The sequence below is a fragment of the Mus caroli genome, unplaced genomic scaffold, assembly GCF_978045245.1.
Source record: "Mus caroli unplaced genomic scaffold, Mus_caroli_1 scaffold_3, whole genome shotgun sequence".
NCBI classification, from domain to species: Eukaryota; Metazoa; Chordata; class Mammalia; order Rodentia; family Muridae; genus Mus; species Mus caroli.
This window is the reverse complement of record NW_028227258.1, coordinates 51,285,099-51,301,269: the sequence shown is the minus strand read 5'-3', so window position 1 is coordinate 51,301,269 and position 16,171 is coordinate 51,285,099. Positions and strand designations below refer to the sequence as shown.

Genomic DNA, 16,171 nt, shown 5'->3' with positions numbered 1-16,171 from the left:
ATCCCAGTGAGCTTTTTGACCTTCGGTGGCTGTACAGCTAGTTCTGAACACTCCTGCACAGACGCTGGCCCCTCAAGTGGATCCGAGCAGCAGAAACAAACGTTCAAGCGTCTAGTCTACAAGTCTACGTGAGGGGTTAAGTATTAGAGGAAGACTTGGTACAGAGAACGTTTTAGAAGTGAGAAATTCAAATCTAAAGAACAAAACGATCAAGTGTGGTTAATGCAGGAAGAGAACCTAGTAACACCTAGCTTCCTAGGAGACACGGCATGGCATCCTAAAATGAGTCAGGGGATGTACTGGCTGGTTTTGTGTGTCAACTTGACGCAGGCTGGAGTTATCACAGAGAAAGGAGCTTCAGTTGAGGAAATGCCTCTGTAAGATCCAGCTCTAAGGCATTTTCTCAATTAGTGATCAAGGGGGAGGGCCCATTGTGGGTGGTGCCATCCCTGGACTGGTATTCGTGCGTTGTATAAGAAAGCAAGCTGAGCAAGCCCGGGGAAGCAAGCCAGTAAGGAACATCCCTCCATGGCCTCTGCCTCAGCCCCTGCTTCCTGACCTGCTTGAGTTCCAGTCCTGACTTCCTTGGTAATGAACAGCAGTGTGGAAGTGTAAGCCAAATAAACCCTTTCCTCCCCAACTGCTTCTTGGTCCTGATGTTTGTGCAGGAATAGAAACCCTGACTAGGGCAGGGGAAGAGCAGTTGACTCCAGACTTAAGCTGAATCTCATGTTTGGGAATGGAGTGCTTAAGCTGTAGCCAATACATCATCACCAAGACCTTGCTCTAGGTACAAAAAGCCTGTAATGTACAATTTTGAACATCAAAACCATAGCACAACGCTGGGCATGGTGACCATATCTGTAATACTAACCAGCCTGGTCCACAGGGAGTAAGTCCTTGTCTCAAAACAGCCCCCAAATGAAAAAACCACAGTAGGTTTCAAAAGATCAGAGATTTTAGCTCTGTTCAGTGTGCCTGCTCAAGACAGCCTAGAGCCCTAGTTCTGCATCCCTGGACAGTCAATCTATACCCAGCCCCATAATTTTTCTGTTTATTAGCCAAAAAGCATTGAAAAGACACTTCAAGGGGTATATAGCCATTAGTGAAATTTTGTCCTTTTTTTTTTTTCAGAGCTGAGGACTGAACCCAGGGTCTTGCTCTTGCTAGGCAAGCACTCTACCACTGAGCTAAATCCCCAACCCCTGAAATTCTGATTGAAAACAAAAGATCTTTGTTTTTTGAAAGACCTTCCTTGACTGAAAATGGTACTTGGTGAAGAATGTTCTTTTTTTTTTAAATTATAACTTAGTTTATCTATTTATCTATCCATCTATCTATCTATCTATCTATCTATCTATCTATACTTTTTATTAGATATTTTCTTTATTTACATTTCAAATGTTATCTCCTAGTTTCCCCTCCCCCTGCTCACCAACCCACCCAACACCTGCTTCCTGGCTCTGGCATTCCCCTATACTGGGGCATAGAACCTTCACAGGACCTCCCATTGATGACCAACTAGGCCATTCTCTGCTGCATATGCAGCTGGAGCCACGAGTCCCTCTGTGTGTTTTCCTTGGTTGGTGGTTTAGTCCCAGGGAGCTCTGGGGGTACTGGTTAGTTCATATTGTTGTTCCTCCTATAATAATGTTCTTTTTGACTTAGTTTGATTCTGTTTATCAGAATTGAGGATAGCTAGGTAAGCGTAAAGAGTTCTTTAATAATGATCATTAAGTCAATGGTGCCTTTATTTCTGAGTATGTTAAATTCAATAAACTGCTGTACTTTTGTGATAACCTGAATAAAAATAGCCCCGTAGGCCCACAGAGAGCAGCACTATTAGGAGGTTGGCCTTGTTGGAGAAAGTCTTTCGGTTAGGGTTGTTGTGGGTAGGCTTTGAGGTCTCAGACACTCAAGCAAGGCCTAGTCTGTCTCTTTCTTGCTGATGACTGCCCATTCAGATGGAGAACTCTCAGCTCCTTCTCCAGCACCATGTCTGCCTGCATGCTGCCATGCTTCCCACCATGATGATAATGAACATGTAAGTCAGCCCCAATTAAATGTTTTCCTCTTTAAGAGTTGCCAGGGTCATAGCACCTATTCACAGCAATAGAAGCCCTAAGATAAAATTCTAAATATGAAAGTGGTCATGGCCAGGCAGTGGTGGTGAACCCCTTTAATCCCAGCACTCGGGCGGCAGAGGCAGGTGAAGCTTTGAGTCCCCGGCCAACCTGGTCTAGAGCGAGTTCCAGGACAGTCAAGGCTACACAGAGAAACTCTGACTTGGGGAGTGGAAATGGGGTGTGTGTGTGTGTGAAGGTTCCAATAATAAGATGAAATAAAAGCTGATGCTACCATGGCTGTCCTCTGAGGGCCCAACAAGCAGCTGAAAGAGTTAGATGCAGATATGTACAAGTTGGGGACTCCTGTGGTTGAATTAGGGAAAAGCTGGAAGAAGCTGAGGAAGAGGGTGACCCCATAGAAAGACAGAAGTCTCAACTAACCTGGACCCCTGAGATCTCTCAGACACTGAGCCACCAACCAGGCAGCATACACCAGCTGGCCCAAGGCCCCTGACACATATACAGCAGAGGACTGCTGGGTCTGGCCTCAGTGAGAGAAGATGCACCAAACCCTTGAGAGACTTGAGTAGGGAAGCCTGGTGGGTGGAGTGGACATCCTCTTGGAGATGGGGGTAGGGGGAAGGAGTGGAATAGGAGGGTGGACCAGGAGGGGGTAATGACTAGACTGTAAAAAAAAAAAGCTGATGCTACCAAAATTTTTTTTTTCTCTAAGATAGTGTTTGCTTAAAAATCCATGAAGATAAAAAAAAATCCCCTGGTGTCTGTTTCCACTAGGTGAGACAGTGCTGTAACACGGTCTGACTCATTTAAAAAAACCAAATTCCTGAATCTGCAGTCAGTGTTTTTCTGGATTCAAACATGAGTTAGTCTTACTAGAGAACAACAGTAAGAGAAACAGTGCTTTTGCAGACAGTGACAACTACTGTCCAAAGCAAGAGAAGAACTTCTCTATGAACAGAACGGGCCCTAGCTGAGGAGCAGGAAAGCCTGAGAGACACTTTCTTTCACTAGGACATGTTATGTGCTTACCAACAACTGAATGAATACAAGGAAACGAGTATGACTCGTGGGCCTTACAGCGCTCCGGACGGAACCGTACCTTCTGGGAGTGCGGCGCACGGTGGTCCACCGAGTTGCTGGCGTCTTGGAGAACCTTAGTGCAGGCGCTGCTGCCTTTGTATTTTTTGCCCTTCAGTCTGTTGACAAACAGGAGCTTTGCAGATGGTTTGGCAAGGAGAGGTTTCTGTTTAGCGAGAATTTCACTGTTCCAATTGGGCACCTACAGATGGACAGTGGAAAGACATGAGGAAAGCCACCTTCACAGTTCTATTAGGATGGGACAGTCACAGATCCGTGAGAGGCTTTATTGTTGTGGCTGTTACTGTTGTGTTTAGATGTAGGGTCTCGTAAGGTAGCCTTACTAGGCTAATCGGGCCCTGTGAACCTTTGGCCTCAGCTCCCTTTTTTGTTGTTATTTTTCCAAGACAAGGTTTCTCTGTATAACTTCCCTGGCTGTCCTGGTTCATAGACCAAGCTGGCCTCGAACTCACAGAGATCTGCCTAACTCTACCTTCCTACTGTCAGGATTAAAGACACGTACCACCATGCCCAGAGAGCCTCACAATCTTTTTTTTAATATACTTTTAAAATATTTATTTATAAGTACATTGTAGCTGTCTTCAGACACACCAGAAGAGGGCATCAGATCAGATCCCATTACAGATAGTTGTGAGCCACCAAGTGGTTGCTGGGATTTGAACTCAGGACCTCTGGAAGAGCAGCCAGTGAGTGCTCTTAACCACCGAGCCATCTCTTCAGCCCCCTAGCCTTACAATCTTAATGAATCCATTCAACATATTCAACATTGTGTATCAAATGCATACTGTGAATGTTTTTATGAGTTTAAAAAAAAACAAATGAATGAAGTTTACCAAATTCCTTAAAAATATATTTTGAATGGTCAGAGAAGATAAAGTATTATTCTAGATGTGAATCAAATAAAAATCTGTTACAGCTAGAAACTTGTACATTTTCAGTACACAAATGGGCAGATAGGTTTAAGTCAGGTGCAATGACTGCTACTCGGGATTGGAAGCTGGAGAATTGGACATTCAACATCAGCCTAGGCTATACAGCCATACAGTCTTAGCAAACACAGATGCCTGACTGAGGGAAGGGAAGTCTGTGCAGAGTATACAATTCATGCATACACTCTACACTTGAGCTTGAACTCATCACAGAGGGTTCACGGCAAATATTATGTGTACCACTGGGAACCGTGTAACTCACTCTAATCAAGACACAGAACAGCTCCACCAACCTAGGAGAGTCCCTTGTGAGGTACAAAGTGGCAGGCTAGTCCCTGCTCCACGGCTGACAGGAGTGAGGCACACAGCCAGCAAGTCAGGCTCAGTTGTAAGGGGGAATTACATGCTAGTGGGAACTTTGTGGTCTCTTTGTTTGAGACAGAATCTCTCTGCGTAGCTTCGTGGTCTTCTAAGTGGAAAAAAAATGGCCTGGATTTAAGAACATAAAACTATACCTCAAAATCCATTTTAATAAAATTTAAAAAAACTCAAGTGGAACTGTGCCTTAAAAATTATAAGGGCATGTTATTTCTAACCAAGAATTCTTCTTTTAAAGAGATAAAAGGAGAAGGAGACTTTCTTGGAAAGAAAGAACTCAGCAGAAAGGGAAGAGAATGGAGGTGAAAATGACCCAGATACATGATATGCATACATGGAATTATCAAGGAATAACAATTATTCTTGTTGTTCAGTGTTTTGGTTGGTGTTGGGGTGCATGTGTGGTGTATGTGTATGTTTGTGTGTTTGTGTGTGTACACTCAGCATCTCAAGCATGCTCTACCTATACACTTAAACCAAGACTCTAATAGTTAGCAAAATCTGATCAGTGAAATGAGAGAGCAGGAGAAGGCACCTTCACACTTCTCTTCTCTCACACTGCACCCATTTCCCCGGGAAGCACCTGATTCCAGCCTTCTGCTTCCTTATTTATACCTTAAGAATAATGAATAATTAACTGTTAACTTTATTATGGAGGAAACCCCCCACATGAGTAATTCTTCCAGGTCCAGCAAGATGGCTCAGCAGACAAGAGCGCCTGCTTGCTATGCAAGCCTGAAGACCTGAGTCCTGAGTCTAATCCAGCATCAGGAGAGAACTGACTCCTGAAAGCTGTCCTCTGACATCCACCAAAGCTTGCTGCTTTGAGTCTCAGAAACACACACACACACACACACACACACACACACACACACGCCAGTAGCAGTGCATATCTGTAATCCCAGATTGGGATGGGGTATGGGGTAGAGGTGGACACATGAGAATCAGTGAGGAGCTTGTGAGCCAGCTAGCTTGGGATACTCTGTGCAGAGGAGGGAGGGAAGGAGAGAGGAGTAGGGAAGAGACACTGTTCCAAAAAGCAAGGTGGGGGCTGAATATGGCTCAGTGGGTAAACTGTTTGCTGCCAAGGCTAATGACCCTGGAACACACAGAATGGAGAGCCAACTCCCACAAGGGGCCCTCCAACCTCCTGGCACGCAGAAATGCTTTCTTTATTAAAGCTGGAAGAATAGACTTGACTCCTTGAAGCTGCTCTCTGACCTCCACACGTGTGGCCTGGGGACGCGCACACACACAAGTTCACACACACAGCTCTGTACTGATGTGGCTATGTAGCTGAACGAGAAGTACTGCTCTTGCTTTTGTGCTACCTGGTATGCATTCAGTTAAGACCTGTTTTTTAACAAGGGAAGATGTTCAGACAGTTCAAAATAGCCTATAAAATATTTCTAGCCTATCCCAAATACTCTGCTGAAGCAGTAACTAACTTTTCTTAAGTACTCTCCCAGAAATGCTACATGGATCTATAGAGCAGACATGCGTTTATCTTTATCAAGCACACGACGGCATGCTGTTCTTCTCCCTGGCACTGGACTTCTCCTGGCTCTTGTTAAAAGCAAACTCTTAAGCGATATCCATAGAGGACAAGGCTTAAACGCTTTTACTAAACAGTTCCTGGAATGTGAAAGCCGAGACCGCCAACCTTTTCTGGTGTTAACTTCATAAGTTCCATGTTCTCCATACTGTGTCTTCGGCCCAGTTTGGCGCCTGCACCTTTGTTTAAAAAAAAAAAAAAGAAAAAAAGAAAGACAGACAGAAACACAAATTAACTCAAATAAACCAGGAGCCCTTCAGGACGCACAGCTGGCACCACCACACAACTCTATTCTACCGTATGATTCACAAGTCCGCGTGGAAGGAACGCTCACTTTTTGAAGAGCAATTATTATTTCCCACAGTTCATGCAAACAGTCCCTCTGAAATGCTTTGATGTCAGAAGACGCGTTTTGGTTGCCAAGTAACCACTGGTTACTCAGATTTCCCTTGATTTAGAAAAGGCATTTTATAATCACCGCTCTCTAGTCTCCCTGCAGCCTCAAAGAAACCCAAACGTACTGCGGTCAAAGTAAGTAAACCCATGGGAAAGCTGTAGGCCTTCAATTCTGAGGGAACTGAAAATAACTCCCCACTTCTACACAGGGTTTTCTAAGCTCCCCATTTCCAGACAGGCTCTAGTGTGTAGTGAGTCAGGACACAAGTCAAAAAAAAAAAAAAAAAAAAAAAAAAAAGCAAAGTTTCTCAAAAATGGCTTTTCAGTAAGATTGTTAAAGATTAATTACAGAGTTTCTATGACTGTAATCCTTTAAAAAGTAAATGTCTTGTCTGTATGCATGTCTGTACCATGTGTATGTCTGGTTCCCCTGGAACTAGTTACAGATGGTTGTGAGCCACCTTTTGGGTATTGGAAACTGAGCCCAGGTCCTCTAGTAGAGCAGTCAGTGCTCTTAATCACTGAGCAATTTCTCCAGCCCCTAAGCAGTATTTTTTTAAAGGCATAATATAGCTGGCCACGGTGGTGCATGACTGAGAGACAACCACTCAGATGGCTGAGTCTGGAGGATCAAAATTTAAAGCCAGTCTGAGTGTATAGTGAGTTCAAGGACAGATTGGGCTACAGAGCAAGACCTTGTTCAAAATAACAAAGCACCACCTCCAACAAAAGGTATAATACAAAGATACCTGATGCCTACCACCCAGTTTTAAAATATGGCCAGTGTATCAATCTCCTTGTGTAAGTCCCACTATATATAAATCCCACCTTTGTCATGGTATCAGTTCTCCCCCAGTGTGAGATCCTAGACCTGGCACACACTAGGTAAGCGACCTTACCACAGAGACACAGCACAGCAAAGCACAGCCCTTGCATCTTAAGTACATTGGATCCAGTATAACCCAGCTATCTCCTTTTGGTTGGGCCTGGTATGACAAACCTTTCTCATCCTTTTATTTTCTGTCTTACAATTAGATGAAACCTTGCACATTTGATGGCAGTGGGAAAGTGCAATAACAGAGCACGCTGTGCATCATCAGGAGCAATGACTCCAGGGTCTGCAGTCACTCAAACAAAATTGCAGAGGTATCCAGCATGCTCCATTAAAACCTGTCAGCTTTAAAATAACTTTCCTGGATTTGTTGTTTGTTTTGCTTTTAGGAATTTTGAATCTACATTCATTGTTTTTGGTTTTTTTTTTTTTTTTTTGAGACAGGCCTAGAACTCACTCTGTAGACCAGGTTGGCCTCGAACTCAGAAATCCGCCTGCCTTTGCGCCCCCCTCCCAACCCCCCAGTACTGGGATTAAAGGCGTGAGCCACCACGCCCGGCCTGAATCTACATTCGTGAGTGAAGCTGGTCTCTCAGTTATCCGTCTTGTACTGTTTATGTTTCTAAGGCTGATGAAGTTTCTCAGTGATCTGTACGATGCTGTAGACAGTTATACAGATGGTCCCTGGCTTATGAACAGTTTTCACTTTAAATGATATAGAAATGATTCATTCAGCAGGAACTGTTTACTGACTTTGGATCTTACCACAGGTAAATGCAGCAGGATATTCTCATGGTCTGGGCAGCTGTGAGTGGGAGGCAGCTTCCGGATCACCAGAGAATCCACCTACACTCCATAGTCAGTGGCACTGCTTAGCTTTGATGTTTGGTATTCGAGGCATGCATGCTAAGTGCATTCTGACCACCTGAGAATAACCTCAGCACTCAGGCTTTCTAGGGGGAAAACTTTTGGGGGAAGGATGGGTAGGTATTTAAGACAGGCTTTCTCAGGCTGGAGAGATGGCTCAGCAGTTAAGCACACCAACTGCTCTTTCTTTCAGAGGTCTTGAGTTCAATTCCCAGCAACCACATGGTGGCTAACAGCCATCTATAACAGGATCAGATACACTCTTCTGATGTGTCTGAAGACAGTGATAGTGTACTTTCATAAAACAGATACATAAATCTTTAAAAAAAAAAAAAAAGGCAGGCTTTCTCTAGAAGTGTAGCCCTGGCTGTCCTGGAACTCTGTAGATCAGGCTAGCCTTGAACTTAGAGGTCTGCCTGGCTCTGTCATGATTAAAGGCGTGCACCACCACCACCCAGCAAGGGAAGACTTTTAATTACTGACCTATTGTTATGATTCTAGAAATTGATATTTCCCCCAGGTTTTGAAATGGATTGCCCTAAGATTACTCTGAGCTCTCACCTGTTCAGTCTGTACATCCACTGCTACGCCCCTTCTCTCTCTCTCTCTCTCTCTCTCACCCCTTTCTCTCTTTCACCCTCTCTCTTTTTAAAAAGAATCTTGTTGTAGATTTGCTCACCTTCTTTTTATTTTTTTATTTTTTTCGAGACAGGGTTTCTCTGTGTAGCCCTGGCTGTCCAGGAACTCACTCTGTAGACCAGGCTGGCCTCAAACTCAGAAATCCACCTGCCTCTGCCTCCCGAGTACTGGGATTAAAGGTGTGCGCCACCACCACCTGGCTGATTTGCTCACCTTCTTAAAGAACCAAATTTTAACTGTGAATGCAGGTGCTGGATGCCATGTTGGTCCCGGGAATGGGACCTGGGTCTTCTGGAGAAGCAGCCGGTATTTTTAACTGCTGAGCACCTTCCTGCCCTGAGAACTCCTCTACCACTCTAAAATGTCCTACTGAAGGCACTGGACTAGAGCCTGGAAGGGAGGAAGAAGCAGGAGATCTGCTCCTATGATAGATGGTGAACTGCTAGGGAGGGAAGGAAGAGGGAGGGCATCCCGGGTACAGCAGATGTGTCAGATGGAGCATGAAGAGGAGCGCAAAGAGCTGTGAGTGGAGAGCCAGCCGTGCGCAGCCTGCGGGTGGAGGAGGCAGGTGAGAGTGGCCAGCTACAGGAAACACTGCACATCTAGACAAGGACACTGCGCTAACCATGAGGATTCAGTGACTGGGAAGGAGGAGGAGACACTAGCATGGGTCTAAACTGAGAGGGGGGTCATGAGGAGACATGCTTTACGATGAGAATTCTTACAACGTACCGACTCGCAAGTCAAACACAGAAAACTTCAGTTTATCCAATTACTAAGCACAACGGCTATGTATTCCACATCCCTCACTTTAGAATCTCTTATGGAATGTTCTGTGAATATCTTAGGATTATCAGTATGGATTTCTCATTATCACCTCTCCCAGTTTAGAGAAAAAACAGCCAATGACAAAGCTAATTTTTTCTATTGGCTTTCAAGTTTGAAACATTCCTGGCACTGAAGGAGGAGGGCATCAGATCCCTGGGAGCTGGAGTTACAGTTCTGAGCTGCTAGGTCAATGCTGGGATTTGAACTCAGGACCTCTGGAAAAGCAGCCAGTGCTCCTAACCCTGAGCCACTCTCCATTAAGCTTAGGAATCAAGGCATTTTTTAAAACTATATTTATATATTAATAATTATATATATATATATACACTTATTGTTGGGATGTGCTGGTTCTAGGAACTGGTTCTCTCCATCTACCACACGGGTTCTGGGGCTTGGCCCTGGGTCACAGGGCCTGTCAGCAGGTGCTTTACCCACTTAACCATGCCTATGGTTCATAGAGTCAAGCTTTAAAAATATATTTCAGAGGCAAGGTCTGAGCAGCTGATAGATAAAGGTAGATGATTTCCTGACTTTAAAAAAGAGACAACAACCCCAAGCTGTTTTTACCAGAAGTGAAATGGATGGCGTTTACTAAAAACCAAACATATTATAAGTATTTGAATTAAAAAAAGGTAGACAAAAGGTTTCAGTTCTAGCATCTTCATATTTATACACTTCTGAATTACCCTGTAAGTTAATTTAACAGCACTTGAATATATATTTTTTTAACCAAAGTAAATAATTATACCTTCAGTATTCCTGTGTTCTCAGTAAGAACTATAAAATGCTATGTTCTATATGCTGACAGGTTAACTGAACTGAAAAACCAAGAAGGGTGGGAGAAGTCACACAGGCACTCTACGTGCAATCGACATGCTTCCTAGCAACTTAAAAAGATTTACTTTTTAAATTTTTCTGAAAGAAGTGGGGCTTTCAGGGTGCTACCTACCATGTAAGCTGCCATCAATTTCAATGTTCTCAGACATCATGGAATTATTTGTGCTGTAGCTCAGACCAAGAACCATCTGCAGGTCTGAGAGGTTCAGCCGTGCAGTCAGTTCACCACTTTTGTCCCCAACCTGTAACCACAAGCATGTTCTACGTCAGAGTGACATCAGTTCACCACGCACATGTGTGTATGCACGCATCCATGCATGCATACATACATACATACCCAACTTCCACAGGATCTATGGCCATTCCCATTTCCTATACAAGGGACATGAAGCTGAGAAGAGGTATCTAAGCTCAAACACCCATCAGGTGTAACACGAGCCAGTCAGTCCTTACTTAGTTCTAACCAATATTTTCTTTAAAAACTATGACATGAAACGAAGGTAAGAGGATGGAGTAATAGCATCCTATCCCCACGTGGCTCAGCTCACCGTGCTGTCTCCCTAGGTCCAGCAATACAGTCATCTGTCTGTTTACACAGCTCTCTGAACACTGGGAAAACACCCTATCCCGTCACTGACTTGAAAATTCTAACAGGATGCACGGCGATTTCTTTTGTTTCGTACCTCTCTTGAAATTTCCAAGTGCTTTTCAGCAAAATGCATTGCTTGGTCATGATTTCCCAGAGCTGTGTATGCGTTTCCTAAGCTCCAACACGCTCTTCCTTCACCAATCCTAAAACAGAACTCAACGTTAACACGGAGCTATCCGAAAAGAGGTCCTCACAGAGGATAAAGCGACCCAGCAATGATTAAAGGTATAATGATTAAAGGTATAAAGTATAAAGTATAAAGTATGCCTTGGGCTTTCTTTCAGCTAGAGCGATGCAGATTCTAGGCAGAGAAATGAGAATACTGAGTACCAAACTCAAAGTCAAATATTAAAACGTGGAAAGATCCTTTACAAATACACAGTGGTATTTTTAATCAGCGTTCAGGGGGCAGAGGCTGGCAGAGCTCTGAGTTTGAGGCTATCCTGGCCTACATAGTGAGTTCCAGAACAGCTGGGGCTGGCTAACACAGTAAGATCTGTCTCACAACAACAACAACAACAACAAAACACACACACAACACACACACTCATTGCATCATGAAACAATTCTCAGGGAGAGGACTCGTATCCTAACCACGTTATCTTCCTATTACAGCCTTATCAGTAAGCATTCGGTGTAGTCTGAACCCAGGAACGGGGGAGGGAACAGTTAGCAAAACTCGCTCCCCTACATCTACTTCATTTTGAATAACTACACTGAAAAGTTCTTTCTCAAAGTGAGGTAAAAACTATCTTCTCAAATAAATATTGCAGACTAACATTCCACAGATGTTGTTTTCCATATAGAGAAAAACAATAAAAATAAATAAACGCAAACCAAAACAATCGATTTAGCACCAGCACTCAACAGGCAGATCCATCTCCGTCACAGGACTTCTAACTTCTATTGAGGACCCGTGTCCCCCACAGGCGACACTGCTGGAGCTAAGTGGCAGGTATCCCTTGACCTCAGCATCTCCTGAGTTCTCCAAAATGCCCACTGAGCTTCACAGGACAACTTCTGGGAAGGCAGCTGAGCTTGTGATCTAGTCACTCACTCACACTCAAAGTCCTATGCATCCCCACTAATGCTTGACCCCAGGCTGGCCCTTGAGACAGTAACATGCGGGGCTGGAGAGATAGCTCAGCGGTTAAGAGGCCTCTTCCAGAGGACCTGGGTTCAATTCCCAGCACCCACATGGCAGCTCACTACTGTCTACCACTCCTTTACTTTAGAGAAGTGGGGCTTTCAGGGTGCTACCTACCATGTAAGCTGCCATCAATTTCAATGTTCTCAGACATCATGGAATTATTTGTGCTGTAGCTCAGACCAAGAACCATCTGCAGGTCTGAGAGGTTCACTTTACTTTACTTGAGGCTAGCCTGGCCTACATAGTGAGTTCCAGAACAGCTGGGGCTGGCTAACACAGTAAGATCTGTCTCACAACAACAACAACAACAAAACACACACACAACACACACACTCATTGCATCATTACTTTAGAGAAAGTGAAAAGATGTTTTAAAGTAAAACAACAACAACTCCTGTTCCAGTGGATCCAACACCCTCAGGCAAACATACATGCATTCAAATCACCAATGTACATAAAATAAAAATAATTAAAAAAAAACAGAGTAACATGCAGTGGAGTCTCATCAAACAGGACACTCCTTCTTAAGGGTGACAAACAGAAAGAGCCAGAGGGAAAGCCAGAGTGCTTATCAGTGCCTCTGCGTTTACCAGAACTTAGGAGCAGAGTGCAGAACTCACCGATCCTTGAGCTCTTGAGCGATGGCTAAGTGCTTCAGGTGGTAATCGACGGCCTTCTCGTAGTCCTGAAGCAAAGTGTATGTATTCCCAAGACTGTAGCAAGACTGAGCTTCCACCGCTCTGTCTTTAAGCTGCCGAGCCAGCAGCAGTGTCTTCCTGAAACCAATTCACATAACGCTCATTTTAAATTCTGGTCCTAAGAATCATATTAACATTTTCTATCTCTGTTGATTTTTGCTGCCTTTTATATAAGTCTGTATTAGGGTCCAATATATTTTCTATTACTTTAGAGAAAGTGAAAAGATGTTTTAAAGTAAAACAACAACACCACAGGGAGCGGCTACCAGAGATCCTGCATGTTAGATATTTACTTTATGATTCATAACTAGCAAAACTAGTTAGTTATAAAGTAGCAACAAAATCATTTCCTGGTTGGGGGTCACCACAACGTGAGGAACTGTATTAAGGGATCGCAGCACTGGGAAGGTAGAGAGTCACTCAGCTAATCAATAATCAACCAACAGATATTAACCATGGGCAGATACTTAAAGACAGACGGCACCCTTTAATGTTTTAGATGGTCTAAAACAACTTTAGCCTTTTCTTTTCTCTTTATGTGAGACAGGTCTCATTGTGTACCTCAAACTGGTCTGAAAGTCACTTTGTAGATGAGGCTGGCATCAAGTTCAGAGTGATGCACGTGCCCATACTGCTTTAGGGCGTGTGCCAGATTTTTCTTTTTTAAATAACAAAAAAAAAAAAAAAAGAGAAAGTTTACTAAAGAAAGGCACTCCTAAAAATGGGACTAGATTACTGGTCTGGGAAAGTCATACACCAAAAAGCTAGGACTGTTTTTGTTGTTGTTGTTGTCTGAATTCTGTCACATGGGAATCTCTAAAGCTTCAACACAAATCACCCCCTGTGCTTTAGGTTCAGTCTGGATGAGTGTTCAAACCCCACTAAGCAGAGAAAACCCTGAACAGTCCAGAAGGCACAGGGCAACAACTGGAAGCAGGTTAAACCTGGCTATCCTGCTGCTGGGCCAGAGGGACCCTGACACAGAAGCCTGCCTGGCAATGAACAGCGTCTTCTCTTTGGTGACAGTCAATGCTGGCAGAAGGGTAAACGCTGGCTAAGAGTCTGGGGGAGTAGAGAAAAACTCGGTGATCATCAGTGGACACTAAGACCTATGCTTTCTGAAAACTTTTATCTTCAGACAAGTTGGCCACAACTCATAACCGAGTGAGATAAAGCATACACACCATACATGCTAAAACGGGCTTAAAAAGACTCGAGAAGTTCACAGCTTTAAACAAAAAGTTTTAAAGATAAAAATAAACATAACGGAAGTCGCACAGCTGCCACTAAGTATCAGGTGAAAGCCTACCTGTGATGGTGTGTGTCTGCAATGACAACACTAAGGAGATAAAGACAGGATTGCCAATTCAAGGCCACCAGGTGAGACTCTCAGAAAACAATAAAACGGGGGCACAGTGCTTCTTGAGCACTGTGTGTATCAGGTAAGTACTTAGCACAAGGTGCTGAGTTCTTAACACATCCTTCTACCCAGTTCTCACAACAACCCCAGATCCAGGACCTGATGCCTGCCACAGGTGAGACAGGTGTGAGTGTCTTGGCCCTGATGCTGACACACATCATCAAAACCAGGTTTCAGCTCCAAAGCCAATGTGATTTTATGGGATACATAGTTACTCATTTGACATTCATCCACAAAAAGTATCTATCTGACTAACTTGTAGTATTCGGAAGCAGTTTCGAATTCACCCAGGAATATGTATGCATTTCCGAGGTTGCTGTAAGCTCTTCTCTCAGCCGCCTTATCTCCGAACTCCTTTGCAATTAGGAGACGCTGAAAGAGAAAACTTTTATCAGAGATACAACAAAACCTAAGACCACCCGGTCATGGCCCTCACCCCTGATGGAGGAGATGACCAGGCTCCCAGGCCTTCTGATTACCTGCTCGTGAGCTATAACTGCATCCCTGAAGTTGCCGAGGAGGTAGTGTGTGTTGCCAAGGTTCCCAAAGGCTCGCCCCTGTGCTGCTCGGTCACCTAGAGCAGTTACTAACGACAGGTTTTCCCTTAGTGATGACAAAAGGTGGTAAAAATGTAAGTTTAGGAAAAGTTCTTAGCTCAGTTACAGGTAGTTTGTTCTTCTCATAGCGGCGGATGTAAGGCCAGGGCCTATGTGTGCTAGGCAAGACTAGCCACAGAGCTATAACTCCAGCCCTAGGGTTTACTCCACTCATCAGAAAGAAGCAAGCTTATATATAATGTGTAGGGGCTTAAAGGTACATTCTGAGGCAGGGCAGTTGTGAAATGGTTGGATTCTTAATTCGCTAAAACATTTACTGTAGATCTTTACTGAGAGGCATCAAGAGATGATCTTGAAGCCTTATAGCTAAGCAAGTCTATGAAGCTCTACTGGTCAAACACTAAATTTACCCCAAATAAATTTAAGCACTGATATTTCTTGCTTTTACCACTAGGGGGCACTAGTCTGCAGTCTCAGTGAAACTGTAGATTTATGGCACTAATAACATTTAAACAACTATTTCTAGTCTTCATATTAGCCTTTTATTGATTGATTGATTGCAGTATTTGGTTTTGGTTTTGTTTGAGATGGGGGTCACAATGTTGTCCTGGAATTCAGAATGTAGACCAGGCTACTTTCAAACAGGGAGGAAAGGCATGTGCTACCCCAGTCAATTAATTATCTCATAATTTTTACATATTTCAGAAACTTGGAAATCTCCTGAGTAAACACATACCCCGTAGGCGCCTGGGCCCACAGGACCACACTGTACTCACTCATAGAGATCCACAGCTGCCTGTAGGGCATTCCTCACGTCTTCTGGAAACTCTCCTGCATCCTGCGGACCCGGGCAACCAAAGCTTTTCCCTTTGGCGTGATAGACATTTCCAAGATTGTAGAGCGCTCTTGCTTCTCCCACCTAGATGGAGACGGCAACAAAGCTTACATTCTGAAGTCAGAGGCCATGGAGTTCTCACTGCTTCTGCCACGTACTGACTTAATGTGCTATCACCACGTGTGTGTGCACGATGTGTGTGGGTAGTGTGTGTGCCGCAGCACACGTGGAACTCAGAGTGCGCCCCTTCCAGCCTTCTGCAGGTTCTGGGAATGAAGCAAGGTCACCAGGCTTGCACTGCAAGTGTCCTTACCCAGTGAGCCATCCCACCGGCCCCATGTGTACAACATTCCCAGTACTATTATCAAGAAAAGGACGGGTCCCCAGTGCCCATCCACAGAAAGTCAAACACGTGA

The 16,171-nt window shown here is 44.1% G+C and overlaps 1 protein-coding gene across 5 annotated transcripts in view; it reads right to left on the bottom strand.

Annotated features, from left to right (window-relative positions):
- Gpsm2 (G protein signaling modulator 2) overlaps nt 1-16,171 on the bottom strand; it is a 40,993-nt gene that overhangs the window by 4,743 nt on the left and 20,079 nt on the right. For all 5 annotated transcript variants that reach the window (XM_021157386.2, XM_021157390.3, XM_021157387.2 and 2 more), the window contains 8 exons: nt 15,697-15,839; nt 14,843-14,966; nt 14,620-14,735; nt 12,866-13,021; nt 11,130-11,238; nt 10,559-10,688; nt 6,156-6,226; nt 3,187-3,366 (listed from right to left, as the gene is read on the bottom strand). In XM_021157386.2, coding sequence (XP_021013045.1) covers nt 3,187-3,366; nt 6,156-6,226; nt 10,559-10,688; nt 11,130-11,238; nt 12,866-13,021; nt 14,620-14,735; nt 14,843-14,966; nt 15,697-15,839 — 1,029 coding nt within the window. The remainder of the gene's footprint in view (nt 1-3,186; nt 3,367-6,155; nt 6,227-10,558; nt 10,689-11,129; nt 11,239-12,865; nt 13,022-14,619; nt 14,736-14,842; nt 14,967-15,696; nt 15,840-16,171) is intronic.